Source organism: Panthera tigris, chromosome D1, assembly GCF_018350195.1.
Source record: "Panthera tigris isolate Pti1 chromosome D1, P.tigris_Pti1_mat1.1, whole genome shotgun sequence".
Lineage (NCBI taxonomy): Eukaryota > Metazoa > Chordata > Mammalia > Carnivora > Felidae > Panthera > Panthera tigris.
Genome location: NC_056669.1, coordinates 16,618,114 through 16,634,084, shown reverse-complemented (window position 1 = coordinate 16,634,084; position 15,971 = coordinate 16,618,114). Strand labels below are relative to the sequence as shown.

The 15,971-nt window shown below is 41.4% G+C and overlaps 1 protein-coding gene across 1 annotated transcript in view; it reads right to left on the bottom strand.

The window, feature by feature from the left end:
• The window catches only part of CBL (Cbl proto-oncogene), an 83,974-nt gene extending 68,086 nt beyond the window's left edge, over window positions 1–15,888 (bottom strand). The window contains 1 exon segment of the mRNA XM_042958743.1: window positions 15,361–15,888. Coding sequence (XP_042814677.1) covers window positions 15,361–15,555 — 195 coding nt within the window. The 5' untranslated portion in view covers window positions 15,556–15,888.
• Between the last annotated feature and the right edge of the window lie 83 nt (window positions 15,889–15,971).

The window sequence follows — 15,971 nt, the reverse complement described above, 5'->3', positions numbered from 1 at the left end:
CTCAAACATCCCCCCCCCCCATTTGTTTTAACGTTTACATTGTTTTCAAGTCTTTACTGCTCCAAGTATCACTGTGATGGACATCACTGGGCATGGTACTCTTCTGTACATTAGATTATTTCCTTAGGATAGGTGCCCCAGAAGTGGAAACATGAGGTCCATCTAGAATAACTGTAAAATTCCCATTTAATAACTAATCATCAGTGACTCTTCAAACGATGAGTAAGTCGATACATTTTTAAAGCCAGGTAGGTGTTCTATTCTCTGTACACCATTTCCTGAACTCTTGAAAAATAGTCCCATAGAACCCTACCAAATCAACACAAGCTGCATCAATATAAATATCTGATGTATGAATATTTTAACAGTGTTTTAGGAAGCTGCTCATCCTATCAAAGGTTTAAGCCAAAAGGGAACAACACAGCCAAGAAAAAAAAAAAAAAAACTCTACCTCAGAAGACAACTATATGCTAACAGCAAGAACTCATATTAATAAAACAGTCTCCAATTTACAAGTGTTACATTCCAAAACCTCATTTGTAAGTCAGTTGTTTATAATTCAGAATATATTTTTACAGTATATTTATAATAAAAACTAAAATGAGAGCTTCCTTAGGTTAGTCCATGGAGGGAGGTAGGAGAGTCTGACAATAAGACTAAGAGATCAAGACCCAACAAAGACTACAAGAGGTCTATAACTAAAGGGTTTTATTTTCAGAGAAAATTGGACATGATTTATATGTAGAAAGAATCAGAAGAGAAAAAGATAAACGAAAAGCTAAGGTTTCTGGCAAACAACAGGGAATGAGATCTACCACACAGCTAGAAACACTAAACACCATTAAAAGAAAGGCTACCTCCTTCCTCTAAAACAGAAGAAAGGCAGGGAGGGCAGGTTCAGAGATAAACTCAGAGATATGAAGGCAGTAAGCTGAAGGCTGTTCCTGATGGTTTTGACTTTTCTCAGTGCACGTATTCAATAAATATATGCCAAGCACTGGGATAAAGAAGTGAAAAGACGACATGCCTGAATCGGAGAGCAATCAGGCAATAAACTATAAAAAAGAAGTAAAAAAATACAAAGTTCTAAGACCTGAAACCATAAAACTCCCAGAAGAAAATACAGGTGGCAAGCTCCTGGACATGGGTCTTGATGAGGATTTTTTGGATCAAACTCCAAAAGCAAGGGCAAGAAAGCAAAAATAAATGGTACAACATCAAACTAAAAAGTTCCTGCACAGCAAAGGAAGCCATCAACAAAATGAAAAGGCAACCTACTGAATGGGAGATGATATTTGCAAATCATGTATCTGGTAAGGGGTTAACATGCAAAACACATAAAGAACATTTATAACTCAACAAAAAAACTTTTTTAAAACTCTTGATTTTCACGTGGGCAAAAGTCTCAATAGACATTTTTCCCCAGAAGACATTCAGATGACCAACAGGCACATGACCAACATCACTAATCATCAGGGAAATGCAAATCAAACCCACAATGAGATACCACCATATTCCTGTCAGAATGTTTAGTATCAAAAAGAAGTGTTGACAAGGATGTAGAGAAAAGGGAACCCTCATGCACTCTTGGTGGGAATGTCAATTGGCGCAGTCATATGGAAAATAGTATGGAGGTTCCTTAAAAAATTAAAAATATGGGGCGCCTGGGTGGCTCAGTCGGTTAAGCATCCGACTTTGGCTCAGGTCGTGATCTCACAGTCCGTGAGTTCAAGCCCCGCGTCGGGCTCTGTGCTGACAGCTCAGAGCCTGGAGCCTGCTTCCGATTCTGTGTCTCCCTGTCTCTCTGCCCCTCCCCTGTTCATGCTCTGTCTCTCTCTGTCTCAAAAATAAATAAACATTTAAAAAAAAAAAATTTTTTTTTTTTTTAATTAAAAATAGAGGCGTACTTAGGTGGCTCAGTCAGCTGAGCGTCTGACTCTTGGTTTTGGCTCAGCTCATGACCTCACGGTTCATGAGTTCAAGTCCCGCATCAGGCTTCGTGCTGACAGTGCAGAGCCTGCTTGAGATTTCCTCTCTCCCTCTCTCTCTGCCCTTCCCTGCTCGCTCACTCTCTCTCTCTCTCTAACTTAAAAAAAATTGTTTTAATTAAAAATAGAACTACCATAGAATCCAATAATTCCACTTCCAGATATTTATCTGAAGACAACAAAAAACTAATTTGAAAAGATACATGTACCCCCATGCTCACTGCAGCATGATTTACAAGAGCCGACATACGAAAACAATCTAAGTGTCCGCTGATGGATAAATGGATAAAGACGACGTGGTAGGGGGTGCCTGGGTGGCTCAGTCAATTAAGTGTCTGACTTGTGATTTAAACTCAGGTCATGATCTCATGGGTCGCGGGACTGAGCCCAGAATCAGGCTCTGCACTGCCAACCGGGAATATCTCTCTCTTCCTCTCTCTGCCCCTCCTCTGCTCGCACTCTTTCCCTCTCAAAATAACTAAACAAACATGTTTAAAAAATAAAATAAAAAGTGTAATCCTGAACTAAGAACTTGAAAAGATGTGGTATATATGCACAAGAGACTACTACTCAGCCATAAAAAAAAATAAAATCTCACCGTCTTTGACAACATGGATGGACCCTGAAGGTATTCTGCTGTGAAATAAGGCAGAGAAAGACAAATACCGTATGATTTCACTTACATGTAGAATCTAAAAAAATAAAACAAGCAAATAAAACTCATAGATACAGAGAAAAAAAATTCATGGTTGCCAGAGGGGAGGGGGGATTGGGAGGTCAGCAAAATGAGCGAAGGGAGTCAAAAAGTATAAACTTCAGTCGTGGGAATGTAATATACAGCTTGGGGACTACAGTCAATAATACTGTACTGCATACTTGAGAGTTGCTAAGAGAGTAAATCGCACAAGTTCTCATTGTAAGAAAAAAATTTTTGTGAGGACAGGTTTGTAATTCTGTATGGTGACAGACGGTAACCATACTTATTGTGGTGATCGTTCGGTAATGTATACAAACACAGAATCATGTTATACACCTGAAACTAACAGAATGTTCCATGTCAATTATACTTCAATATAAAGAAAAACAGCACACTCAATGCAAAGAATTAGAGTAATATAGTAAGAATATGCTGAACAACTCCTCTAGGCCAGTAACAGGGAAAGCTTCTCTGAGATGAATCTGGACTAAAAGTTGAAATTACACAAAGGAGCTGGCCAGGTAGTAGCAGCAGAAGAGGAGCCCAGAGGACGGGTCATCTTTAAGTCCAAAAGTGAAACAGGTCTAGATTTGTTTGAAGAATAAAAACATCAGTGAGACTAAAATGGAGACAGCAAAGTAGAGAGAGCAAGAGAGAGATGTGGAAGAGGGAGGGAATTAACAAGGAGATATTACAATAAAGCCTAAAATACAGCCTTTTTAAATTTTCAATGAAATTTTTAAAAAATTAAAAATGTTTAAGCTTTCAATTAAAATTAAAAAATTATCTGCAAAAACAGAGATAATACCTACTCACAATAAACACTTATGAAAGGCCTGTATAACTTCCAATAAAGTAGGCACTCAATAGGTTAGTTCCCCTCCCCATTTCCATACAACTTGACCAGGCTTATCTTCAGGGTAGGCAGGAATTATGTACCGAAGATGAGTGAGAGAGAACACATCACCCTTTGATGACTCCCAGGAACTGGTACCATTATTTCTACCATCTTGGTTCACGCCACTCCAACTTCCTAATCCTGCATGCTCTCTGACTGATGACCAAAGGATAGAGAAAAGGCAGCAGGCCACCCGAGAACAGGGTAACCTACGATCTGCAAAAGCTACAGTAACCACCACTCCTTCAAAGGCACAAATCCAGCAGAGCTCCCAATAAGAGTTTCCATTTATATCCAGGGCGATACACACCAACCCACATGGTCTCCCTATTTAAAGATAAGGGCACTGGGGTCCCTAGTTAGCTCTGTCCGTTAAGCGTCCAACTCTTGATTTCGGCTCAGGTCATGATCTCACAGTTTCATGAGTTCGAGCCCTACATCGGGCTCCGCACTGACAGTGCACAGCCTGCTTGGGATTATCTGTCTCCCTCTCTCTCTGCCTCTCCCCCACTCACACTGTCTCTGTCTCTCTCAAAATAAATAAATAAATGTGAAAAAAAAGAGAAGTAAATGCATTAACTTCACAGAACTTAGGTTAAAATGCAATATTAGCCTAATACCTCTGGAAAAAAGACATGCTTCCTTCTAACAAAATGAAAATAAAATTGCTTAGTCTTACATACAATGTCCAACCTATAATATGCAATCAATAAATGTTTATGACAATTAATTGAAAAATATATCACTTCTCATAACATACCAGATTTAAAATATCATCCGTTAAAAAATGTCTCCAAAACATCTGATTTGCTTGCATTTTCAAGCTGGTACCATGTACCTTCCACAAGTATTATTTGTCCCTCCTTCAAATGTGACCTTGTAAAGATCATTTGTAGATTAAATGTCTGCTTTTCTCAAGATCTTTTTGAGATGAATCCTCCAATGACCAGGGAAATCCGCATTCTACCACTAGCTCTTGAGTTTTTAACACTAATGCAGACATAAAGAAAACATAGAGACCTACCCTTTTGATGTTAAAATCTTCTAGAAACACCCTAAATATGTATAATCCCTAGGGAAAAAGTTCAAAAAAGGCTTTGTGAATAATTCAAGTCAATAGTCAACAAACTTCAAAAGCTAACAACCTGCCTTTACTACTTAGTGAACTTTAAATTAGCAGTCATAGTTAAAGCATAAATGGACACTCTGAGCTTAAAAAACATTCCCCCCCCCCAATTTCTAAAAAGATAAAATATTTTCCTGCTTAGTGTGTCCTCCATTTGGCCAACTTTATTTTGCCTTCCAAGTCTTGCAATAGCAAAAATGGCTTCCTTTTGTTTACTTCTGCCTGTACATTTACAGCGTCACTCAAAACAACGCCAAAAAGAAACGTGCTTAGCTCTGGGAAAGCAACAGCATCCTTGTACAGCTGCCATACAGCCCATTCATAATAGCTTTCTCATTGGCCTCGCTCCTCCCTTTGCTTCTGCCATGGCTCAATGGTCAATAGTAAAAAATTTGGAAAGTGCTATGGTCACAATAAAGAGGAATACAATTATGCTTGGAAATAGCTAAATTTATAAAAAGAGAAAAGGTACCAAGAACAGTGCCTAAACCTAATTCTACTCTGAACACAGACTCCTTTCTAACACTAAGGAATGTGAATTTCTAATTAGGCAGAAAACTCTAAGCATATAGGACTATGAATGACTAAGTATTTTTATCTCTACAGACCTCAACTTATCCATGGAAGTTTTTTCAAACATTTTTATATGTTAAAACATGATAGGGGTGCCTGGGTGGCTCAGCTGGCTAAGCGTCCAACTTCAGCTCAGGTCATCTCACAGCTCGTGGGTTCCAGCCCCGCGTCGGGCTCTGTGCTGACAGCTCAGAGCCTAGAGCCTGCTTCGGATTCTGTGTCCCCTCTCTCTCTGCCCTTCCCCTGCTCATGCTCTCAAAAATAAACACTAAAATATTTTAACGTGATTAAGCTTTATACTTTAAAAATGAGTATTCAGGGGCACCTGGGTGGCTCAGTCGGTTGAGCGACCGACTTCGGCTCAGGTCATGATCTCATCGTCTATGAGTTGGAGCCCCGCGTCGGGCTCTGTGCTGACAACTCAGAGCCTGGGACCTGCTTCTGATACTCTGTCTCCCTCTCTCTCTGCCCCTCCCCCACTCATGCTCTGTCTCTGTCTCAGAAATAAACATAAAAAAAAATTTTTTTTTTAATGAGTATTCAGTATGTTGAATTCAACATAAAACATGTAGAATCTGACTACAGTTTTAAAAGGCTCCATATTGCTCAAGGGAGCAGGAGATATAGCAGGGAGGACACCAGGTCTGGAAACCTGGGTTCTAGTCTGATGACCAACATTAACTGGCTCTGTTGACATTAGGCAAGTTTATTCACCTCTCTGGATCTGAATTTCTGCCTCTATAAATGAGAATGATCAATTAATTGCTAAAGCCTTGTTAAGTGTTTCTTAACATCTTCTTAAAGCTTCAAGTTTTAGAAACTCATCAACACAGAAACTTGAAGAGATTTAAGTTTTACAAGCATAAATGTACAGCGAAGCTTTTAAATATTTTTTAAAGAGAAATCAGAAACCTATACTTTTTTTTTTTTAAGAAACATATCATCACTAGATAACGACCCCAAGAAAAAAGCCTTTTACTTCTAATTACTATTCTCCATTATTGATTTATCAAAACTCCATTCAGGGATTTGAACTGTAATTACTACCTAACACTTCTCAAATACCACCCAACACTATTTATTAAAGACACTATGCCACTTACAACTAATTACCAATCTCATTACTTTCATTTATCACATTAGCTGCGCACACAAAAAAAATACATCCAACACAATGTACGATATTAAAGAAACTACATGTGCTGATAGTTTAAACATGCAGTTTTTATACACATATCCTATTTTTAAAAGGAAAAAAAAAAATCTCTATCCGGACTCACTGGTGCAACTTCAAACCAAATACTCAGCATGAGCTAGAAATTAGACGATTTTAGCATCGCTTTTGGATGTCAGGCCCAACTGAGATGTAACTGTGGCTCAGGATATCGCAGAGGCACCAATTTGCTCTAAAGCCCTCCCCATTCCCAGTCCCCTTTCTCGTGTCCTCAGGGACTAAGTCATGGTTTGCCTAATGATTCCCACAGAGGCTTCCCAGAGCCTTTGTACGACTCCAGTTACATCACCAGAGTCTGAGTACACTGATTCATCTTTAACTCTCCAGCACCAGGCATATAGCTTGAGTTCAGGAAAAGTGTGACTGCGACCAGATCCACCATAATTTTCACCTAAGGTAACAAGGAATCATATATATTTTTAAATGTTTATTTATTTTGAGAGAGAAAGAGAGAGAGCAAGCAGGGGAGGGGCAGAGAGAGGGAGAAAGAGAACCCCAAGCAGGCTCCACGCTATCAGCGTCCCTGAACCATGAGATCATGACCTGAGTCGAAACCAAGAGTCGGACGCTTACCCGACTGAGCCACCCAGGTGCCCCAGGAATCATTTAAATCAACAAACTAGACAAAGATTGTGGTCGGAAGCAAACTTTTTGGAGGGCAATATATATTTTTGGAGGGCATATATATATTTTTAAAACTTTGACGTGCGAGTCCTTTGACGCAGCACATTGCATTTCTGGGAGTTTATTCTAAAGAAATATTCAGAAACCACAAAATGGATAGTCACTACAGCACAGTTTCTAATATTTAAAATCAGAAATAACCTAGAAGATCATCAATACTGTGCCTGGGTGGCACAGTTAAGCATCTGACTCTTGATTTCAGCTCAAGTCATGATCTCACAGTCGGGAGACTGAGCCCCACATAGGGGCTCGATACTGAGCATGGAACCTGTTTAAGATTCTCTTTCCCCTCTCTCTGTGCCTCCCCTGCACGCTCTCTAAAGAAATAATAAAACAAACAAAAAGATTGTTAATATGAATTCAGTAAACATATTTAATTATGAAATCTTATACAATCCTTAAACTTCAGGAAGACCTATATGTGGTACTAACATGGAAAATCTCCACAATTTAGCAAATAAAAAAAAAAAAATTCTAGAACCATTTTTGTTTAAAGTCCCACTTTTGAGGTACGTGGGTGGCTCAGTCAGTTAAGCAACCGACTCTGGTTTTGGCTCAGGTCATGATCTCACAGTTCATGAGATCAAGACCTGAGTCCGGATCTGCACTGACAGCACGGAGCCTGTTTGGGATTCTCTCCCTTCCTCTCTCTGATCCCCTTCCTTTCTCTCTGTCTCAAATAAACTTAAAAAATATTCTTTTAATTAAAAAGAATCCCCCTTTGGTTTAAAAATGTTTAATTCTGAGTATAAATTACTTTTGAAATTTAAGAACATAATAATTAAAATCTTCAATATAAACAAGATATCCTATTGCCATTCCTTCAAAAAAAAAAAAAAAAATCCAGCAAGCTTACCTAAAATAAAAGCAATTGTGGTATGGAGGTTTGGTACTTCAAGCACAGTCCTTTTGCCAGCTGCATGGACATCACCTGAGAGCTGGTCAGGACTACAGAATCGAGGGCCCCACCCAGATCTATTCAGCCTCTACATTTTTAACAAGATCCCCAGATGGTCTGAATTCATGTTAAAGTATGAGAAGCACTTGTTTATAAGAATCACTTAACAGAATCTGAATACCAGTTCAAGATCCACAGAAAAAAACAAAAGTATTAGATGGGTGGGTGACTTAGGTTATTTAATCTCTCTGAATCTCAGTTTCATTCTCCTAAAACACACTGTTTTGAGATTTTTGATGTATCAGATGTGAAACTGTAAACTGGTCTACAATATAAGGAATGATTAGAACTCAGCTATCAGTCTTAGGGAGTAAATGCTAAGAAGTCAGTAACTTGCTCAAGTTGATAAGTCTTTCAAGGGCAAAAGGTGTCCATCCAACCTTCTCAGAGCCACTTAGGGAAAGGGATAAGGACAGACTGTAAGCTATAGATGCCAGGTACCTCTGGAGAGGTAGTCACTTGAAGGTATGAGAGTAAAGGGAGACATTTTGTTCTGCATTAAACTGTTTTTCATAAAGAGTGTTACACCTATGCAAAGCAGGTCTAAGAAAGGAAGAGGCAGGAATTAGGATCCCATCCCATTCACTGAACTACCAATAAGCTGGTCTCATTTTAAGACTTCCTCATGGCTGATCCCAGAGCCAGAGGAAAGGCAGTGACCAGAGATGGTTCTGACAGGGTGCCCAGGAAGCAGAGTCTGCTAAGAAAGACTCATCATCCATCCCAAAAGCTGCAGACAGGAGACCCAGAGTCATCTGTGGATTTCTTCTGAAGGAATCGCAGGAGCATCTATGAGAGTAGCACCCAATCTTCCCAGGGCTTGAAATTTGCACCCTTTTCCCCTCCTCCTTTTGGAAGCTGCTGCAGGAAGGAACATTGTGGGGACAGAGCTGAGGCTGGCTTCCAGTGCTCCTGGTTGACTACTCCCACCTATTTCCTTCCAGCACAAAATGTGCTAATCATGAAAACATTTCACAATGACTTGCTTGTCATAATCCCCCTACTTTCAACAAACCTAACGTAGATCAGAATTAACAGCTTCATTAAAAAAATGTGATTGAAGCTTAGGCTTAGCTTCCAAACCAATACTTAATTTGTTTTTCTTTTAATGATCTAGGTTAATCATTAGGGAAATGGGGTTTTTTTCACGGCATAAACGTTATGGTTGCCATCCCCATATCAGGTTTAGTGTATGTATACTAAAAACATACCAACAACATACTAAAAACAGGTTTACTACCGAAAATTAAATAATCCAGTGAAGAACTGGGCGGAAGACACGAACACTTTTCCAAAGACATCCAGATGGCAAACAGAACACATGAAAAGATGCTCAACATGCCATCAGGGAAATACGAACCAAAACCAAAAGGAGATACCACCTCATACCGGTCGGAATGGCAAAAATTAACAACTCAGGAAACAACAGCTGTTGTGGAGCAAAGGGAACCCTACTGCACTATTGGTGGGGATGCAAACTGGTGCGGCCACTCTGGAAAACAGTGCGGAGGTTCCTCAAAAAATTAAAAATAGAACTATCTTCGAGCCAGCAATCGCACTACTAGGAATTTAGCCAAAGGATACAACAATGCTGATTCGAAGGGGCACATGTACCCCAATGTTTATAGCAGAGCTATCAACAATAGCCAAATTATGGAAAGAGCCCAAATGTCCATCAACTGATGAACAGATTAAGAAGATGTGGTACATAATATAAACACAATGGAATACTACCCGACAGTGAAAAAGAATGAAATCTTGCCATGAGCAACAACACAGATGGAACTAGAGGGTATTAGGCTAAGCGCAATAAGAGAAAGATTATCACATGATTTCACTCACATGCGGAATCGGAGAAACTGAACAGATGATCAGAAAGGAAGGGAAGGAAAAATAAGATAAAAACAGAGAGGGAGGCATTCCATAAGAGACTCTTAAATGCAGAGAACAAACTGAGGGTTGATGGGGGCGGGGTCAATGGGTGATGGGCATGAAGGAGGGCACTTTTCAGGATGAGCACTGGTCGTTATATGTAACTGGTACATCACTGGGTTCTACTCCTGAAGCCAAGTCTACACTGTATGTTTAAAAAAAAAAAAAACAACAACAACAAGGTTTACTATATATAGCAAGAATTACCAAAAACTTTAGCCAAAGCTATAAAATGAACAGAACAAATTCTCTTCTCCCCTGGCCCAACCCCACTTTTATTCTATATACCTTTCAAAATTTCTACCATGAATCACATGAAATGCTCAAGTGAGCTCATTTCGTAAGAAATTATGAAGAATTTTACATCCTTTTGGGGAGTTAATAGCATAAAAACAACACAATCATGTTTTACAATGACTGTATATTACCTTTATAATCGAAAAAGGTAAAACTAATTTAAGTAAATGATACTTTAATTCAGCACTCAAGAAGATTCCTAGGGCTCCTGGGTAGCTCAGTCAGTTAAGCTTCCAACTCTTGATCTCGGCTCAGGTCACGACCTCACACTTTGTGACATGGAGCCCCGAGCCTGGCTCCTCACTGACAACACAGAGCCTGCTTGGGATTCTCTCTCTCCCTCTGCCCTTCCCCACTTCTGCTTTCTCTCTCTCAAAATAAATAAACATTAAAAAAAGGGGGGGATTCCCTACCTGATTCCCCCCTAATCAATCATACAAAAAAATGAGGAGGGACTATGTTTTGACCTCATTTTATTTTGTTAAATGTCTGCACTTCATTCAGCAAGTACCACATGTTAGGCCCGGGAACTGATATCAAGACAGAGCCTGGGTCCTGAAGAGCTCTAGCGAAGGGAGAAACGGATGAAAAAGTGATAAATACTACCGCAGAGAACACAAATTAAGTAGAAGAGGAAAATGAAGTGTACAAGCCTCTGTGACCACCATGCAAAGTAACCAGTACACATTAATTTGAAGAAATGCAAACACTGAACTTGAAAGCAGATAACAGACATTTCACTGGATGGTATTAAATGCTACCTTATTATTAAAGAGAATGTCTACTTTGCTCGGGTGCGTTAATGAATGTGTGTGCGTGAGGACTATTGTAACCACACAGGTCACTTGCTGAATGGTTTCTGTTACTGACGCTTTGTGGAACACCTGAGAAGGTACTGTATGGAGGAAATAACCAAGCCTAAGGAGGTGGGTTATCCTGGATTCCAAGTCAGGCTCCACCATTAACTAAATTAAATTACGTAACATCTCTGAGCCCAAGTGTCTCCATCTATAAAAGAGATGATACCACCGAAGGGCTACTGCAAGAAATAAGTTTAATGTGATTAAAATGTATTCCCACCCCCACACGTTTTCTTTTCAGTTATTCCTTCAGAACACACAAAGCAATTTAAATATTTACAAAGCTCTTACTATTGTATAAGTCCTCATGACTGGACACTGCAGGAGATAAGCAGATCATGGTCGCTGTGCTGTCCTCACGGAATTTACAATCTCAAGAGGTTAAGGTGAGTACAGAAGTAATATGTACAGAAAAAATAAGTCTAAACTTAAGAGATCTCCTATCACTGTTTACATACTTACGTAGTCACTCATCACTGTAATGTAATCTGGAGTGTAAGAATTTACACCTAGCAGTATGCCTGGGACTTAGTGTGCAAAGGAAGGAAGGAAGGAAGGAAGGAAGGAAGGAAGGAAGGAAGGAAGGAAGGAAGGAAAGGAGGATGTAGTCCAATGAAATACACTGAATCATAAATTCTAATTAGTGCCTCTTACTTCCCAAATACAGGAAGTTACTCAAGGTATTTTTTGGGGGGTGGTGGGACAGAGGTGGGACAAACAGAAGAAGGCAGGTAGCAGAAGGATCACCTTTTGAAAATACTTTTTTAAAACTCATGCCTTAAAGGGAAGCTTTTTCCCTTAAAATCATAAGGGAACTATAAATTCTCTTATAAATTATATCTCATTAAAAAAAATCAACACCTTAGTGTTTTAATGATATAAGCTAATTCGAAATAAAAACATAACATAGACCTAAAATATAGCCAGTATGTTGCTCTGCTTCAGGGGCAGGCAAACTACAACCGCCAGCCCTTTCTTTTTGTCCACCTGCAAGCTAGGAATGGCTTTTACTTTTTTAAAGAGCTGTGAAACAGTAACAAAGAATACAAGACTAAGTATGTGTCCAGCAAAGCCTAAAATATTTGCTGTCCCTTGACAAAAACAGATTGCCAACTCCTGCTCTACTTCGTAATGGAATTTTGAGTCTCACTAGATACCTTACTACTTCTAAGTTTACATTTAAGGCAATTTATAGGATTTTTCTCTCCACTCCCCTGCCCAATCCTCTCTTCCCAGCCACTTTCTTCACACACAGGTATTTACACAAGTATTTATTACAATATACTCGGCTGGCAACATAGAGGTTGACCATGTTTTTTGTTTAATAACAAGTGTCCCAGCACAAGGATTTTTCCGACAGTGAGTTTAAGTTCCACAATGGATTAGTAAATCGGGCCTGTGTTGACCAGAACCCATGACTTATGCCGACTTCTCCATCTGCACACATTCATACTGGGGGAGGGGAAGAGACTAAGTTCCCAGCACGAAGTCAAGACACTGATCATTGATAGGCTAGAATAATATTCACCTAGCTTCAACAACAAGGATAGAACAGGTGTGAGAGAGAGACTCAGAACCGAATTCAATAAATGTGTGGGGCAATTGTGGATTTGACAGTAAGTTCTTTACCACTTACATCATACCACATGAAGAAGGGTTAGTGACATTTATTTAAGACTCTACCAAATAAAAACGTGGAAAAAAATATGCAAGCATAAAAGAAACAGTTCAATCCAATACTTATGAAAGTACTAGGAGATCTGGGGAGCAATATGAACCTAGCAGCCTAATACACCAGAAACAAGACTAGTAATTTGTGATATGGGGCAGAGACATTACTAAAAATCACCTTCTAAGACAAGCAACCCAAGAATAAAACATCCCTCTCTCCCAACACTAGAAAGGAAAAGCTGGGCACCTACTTCCCTTGAAGCTATCAAAACCTGAAAAGCACTCAAAGTGAGTCCTATTCTCCCCATACAACTAAACATCCTGCAGAAAAAAAATCACATCGCTTATACACATACTTTAAAGAAATGAGGGAAAAAAACTTTAAAAAGGATCTTATTTGAACTACCTTATAGAGATTCAAAAGTTTGAGGAAAAGTGTATTATTTTTAAGGAAAGGTCTCTAATCCATACAAGTTTGGGTATATTGCATACACGTATCTTACACGAGAAACTAATTAAACATACAATTTTTTTTTTTTTTTTAAATCCAGGAGAACCTTTTCAGTCCTCAGCTGTAAATCCCTAAAATGCAAACCTACAAACTTCAGATCTTGAATACATCTGGTATTTTTTTAAAAAGATGTCAATGAGGGGCACCTGGGTGGCTCAGTCGGCTGAGGGTCCAACTTCCGACTTCGGCTCAGGTCACGATCTCAAGATCTTGTGGTTTGAGTTCGTGCCCCGCACAGGGCTCTGTGCTGACAGCTCAGAGCCTGCAGCCTGCTTCAGATTCTGTCTCCCGTGCTCTCTGCCCCTCACCCACTTGCATTCTGTCTCTCTCAAAAATAAGTAAACATTTAAGAAAAAAAAAAAACGTTTTTAAAGGTGTCAATGAATTTAAAGTTTCCTTTACATGCCTAACTTTCTGTAACGGTTTTATTACAATTTCTAAATAATGAAATTAAAACTACACCCACCAACGTAATAAATATGAAAAAACTTGTATCATTAACTACAATACCAATTATTTAACATGAGAAACACCAGCCCCGAAAAAGTGGCTCTGAAACCACTCGTATGCACTTCAGGAGTGTTAATGCACGCACGGGACTTATTAAGCATTTATACAGCACTTTTATATTTGCCAAGTGTTTCATAATCATTCTTACTAGCTGTTTTAGTCCAAAACAATCCATGAAGAACTTTACAGAAGAGGAACCTAGACCTAGAGAGGAACCAGAGAAAACCAATTTTCCTCTGGAGGAAATAACACCATTCTCTTACAATATGCCAGATACTTCCAGTTACTTTTCACTGACAATATGAAATTTTCCAAAAATAAGTTGTTAATTAATGAACGTGAAAAATACTAAGAAAACACTGTACTGGGTGCTCTCAAAATGCTTAAACACTTTTAAGGACTCTGGACTACTACATTATAGACACTATAATGAGGCAAACTTCTCCCAAACGCCACACCTGATGGCTAACTATAAAAGCGATATTTTTCAAACTTGCTTTAAAAAAGGTAAGCAAAGAAGCTCATTGAACAAACTTAAAAGTCAGGTCCTGTAACAAGGAGTCAGGTCGGCCACGAAAAAAGTAGAACCCAGCTAAAAGCAGCATGAGGAGGAAGTTCTGGAAGCAGTCAGAATCTGGAAGAAGTCAGAATCTGCTGCTTAGCACGCTCCGTTAATACATCTTTCAGAAGATAATGTTTCTAACCAGAACTTGTGGTTTAATCTCAGCACCAGCAATGGATCACATCCAATGTTTTGGAGAATAAAAATTTGCCCCAGCGCTAGAGGTGGAGGAAAGTTCCTTCCTTGGCCATTTAAACGTCCCGATTTCTTTTACCTTGGTGTTAATATCTTAATGAGAAAAAACTATGGGCTCTCCCCGAGCGCAGTTTGCCTACGGAGTTGTCCTGACCCCAGGTCTCTCAACCGGAGCCCATAAACGTTAATTCCCGACTCAGAGCTCGACTGCTCATCCAGCTAACAGCCCCAGCCGGTAAATTGCACGCTCTTCTTCGCCCTCCCCCTCCCTCCTACCTCCTGGGGCCAATTCCGTGACCCACATCCCCAGACCCTGCAGAGCCCCAAACTCTGCACCCCCCCATTATACTTCCGCCCTGGTGGCTTCCCAGTTAACCTTCACCCCAGCCCCCACCCCATCTTTGTCTCGCCACCCCCAAACACTACCTCGACGTTCCCCAACTCCCAACCGCAGCCCTTCCCCCCACCGCCGACCCCCACCTTCCCGGTCTCTTCCTCACCCCCGCGTCCCCCACCCTTCGGCCGGGTCACCCCAGCTCCTCGCCTCCCCAGCCCCGCATGACCCATCCCCTCCCCCAGCTTCCTCTGTCCCTTCCTTCCCTTCCCTCGGCCCCCTCCGCCCACGCCCACCCCTGCTCCCGCGGGTCCTGGGCAGGCCTTTCACCTTGTCCATGAGCTTCCAGCACTTCTCCACCATCTTCTTGTCCACGGTGCCGGGCGGGTGGGGGCTGAGGTGGTGGTGGTGGTGGTGGTGCGGCTGGAAGGCGTCCTTCATGAGCCCGATCAGGCCGCCCGAGCCCGAGCCCCCGGAGCTGCCGCCGCCCCCGGCCCCAGAGCTCTTTTTCACGTTGCCGGCCATGGCCCGGGGAGGGTTGGGGGCCCAGCCGCGTCCGCCGGCTCCGCTCCGCTGCGAGCGAGGGAAAGAAGGAGGGCGTGAAGGAGGGGCCTCTCCCGGCCGCCGCCGCAGCCGCCGCCGGCTGTCCGGGCGGAGGGAGGGGCGGCCGCGGGGAGGAGGAGTGGGCGGTGACGGGAGCGAGGTTCGCGCGGGCGCGCCCCTTCCGAGAGCGCAAGCCCGGGGACGGGAGGAGCGCACGGCGCTCCGGGAAGCCGGCGGCCCGGTCCCGACTGGGTAGCGACCCTTCCTGCGCCACCCCCTCCCGAGCCACAGCTCCCGGAAAGCCGAGGCCAAGTTTCCGCGCCGCCTACCCCTCCCCTGCCCCCGGGGGCGGGCCCAGACAGAACCTTTGCGCCTGCGCCCTCTGCTGGAGAATCCGG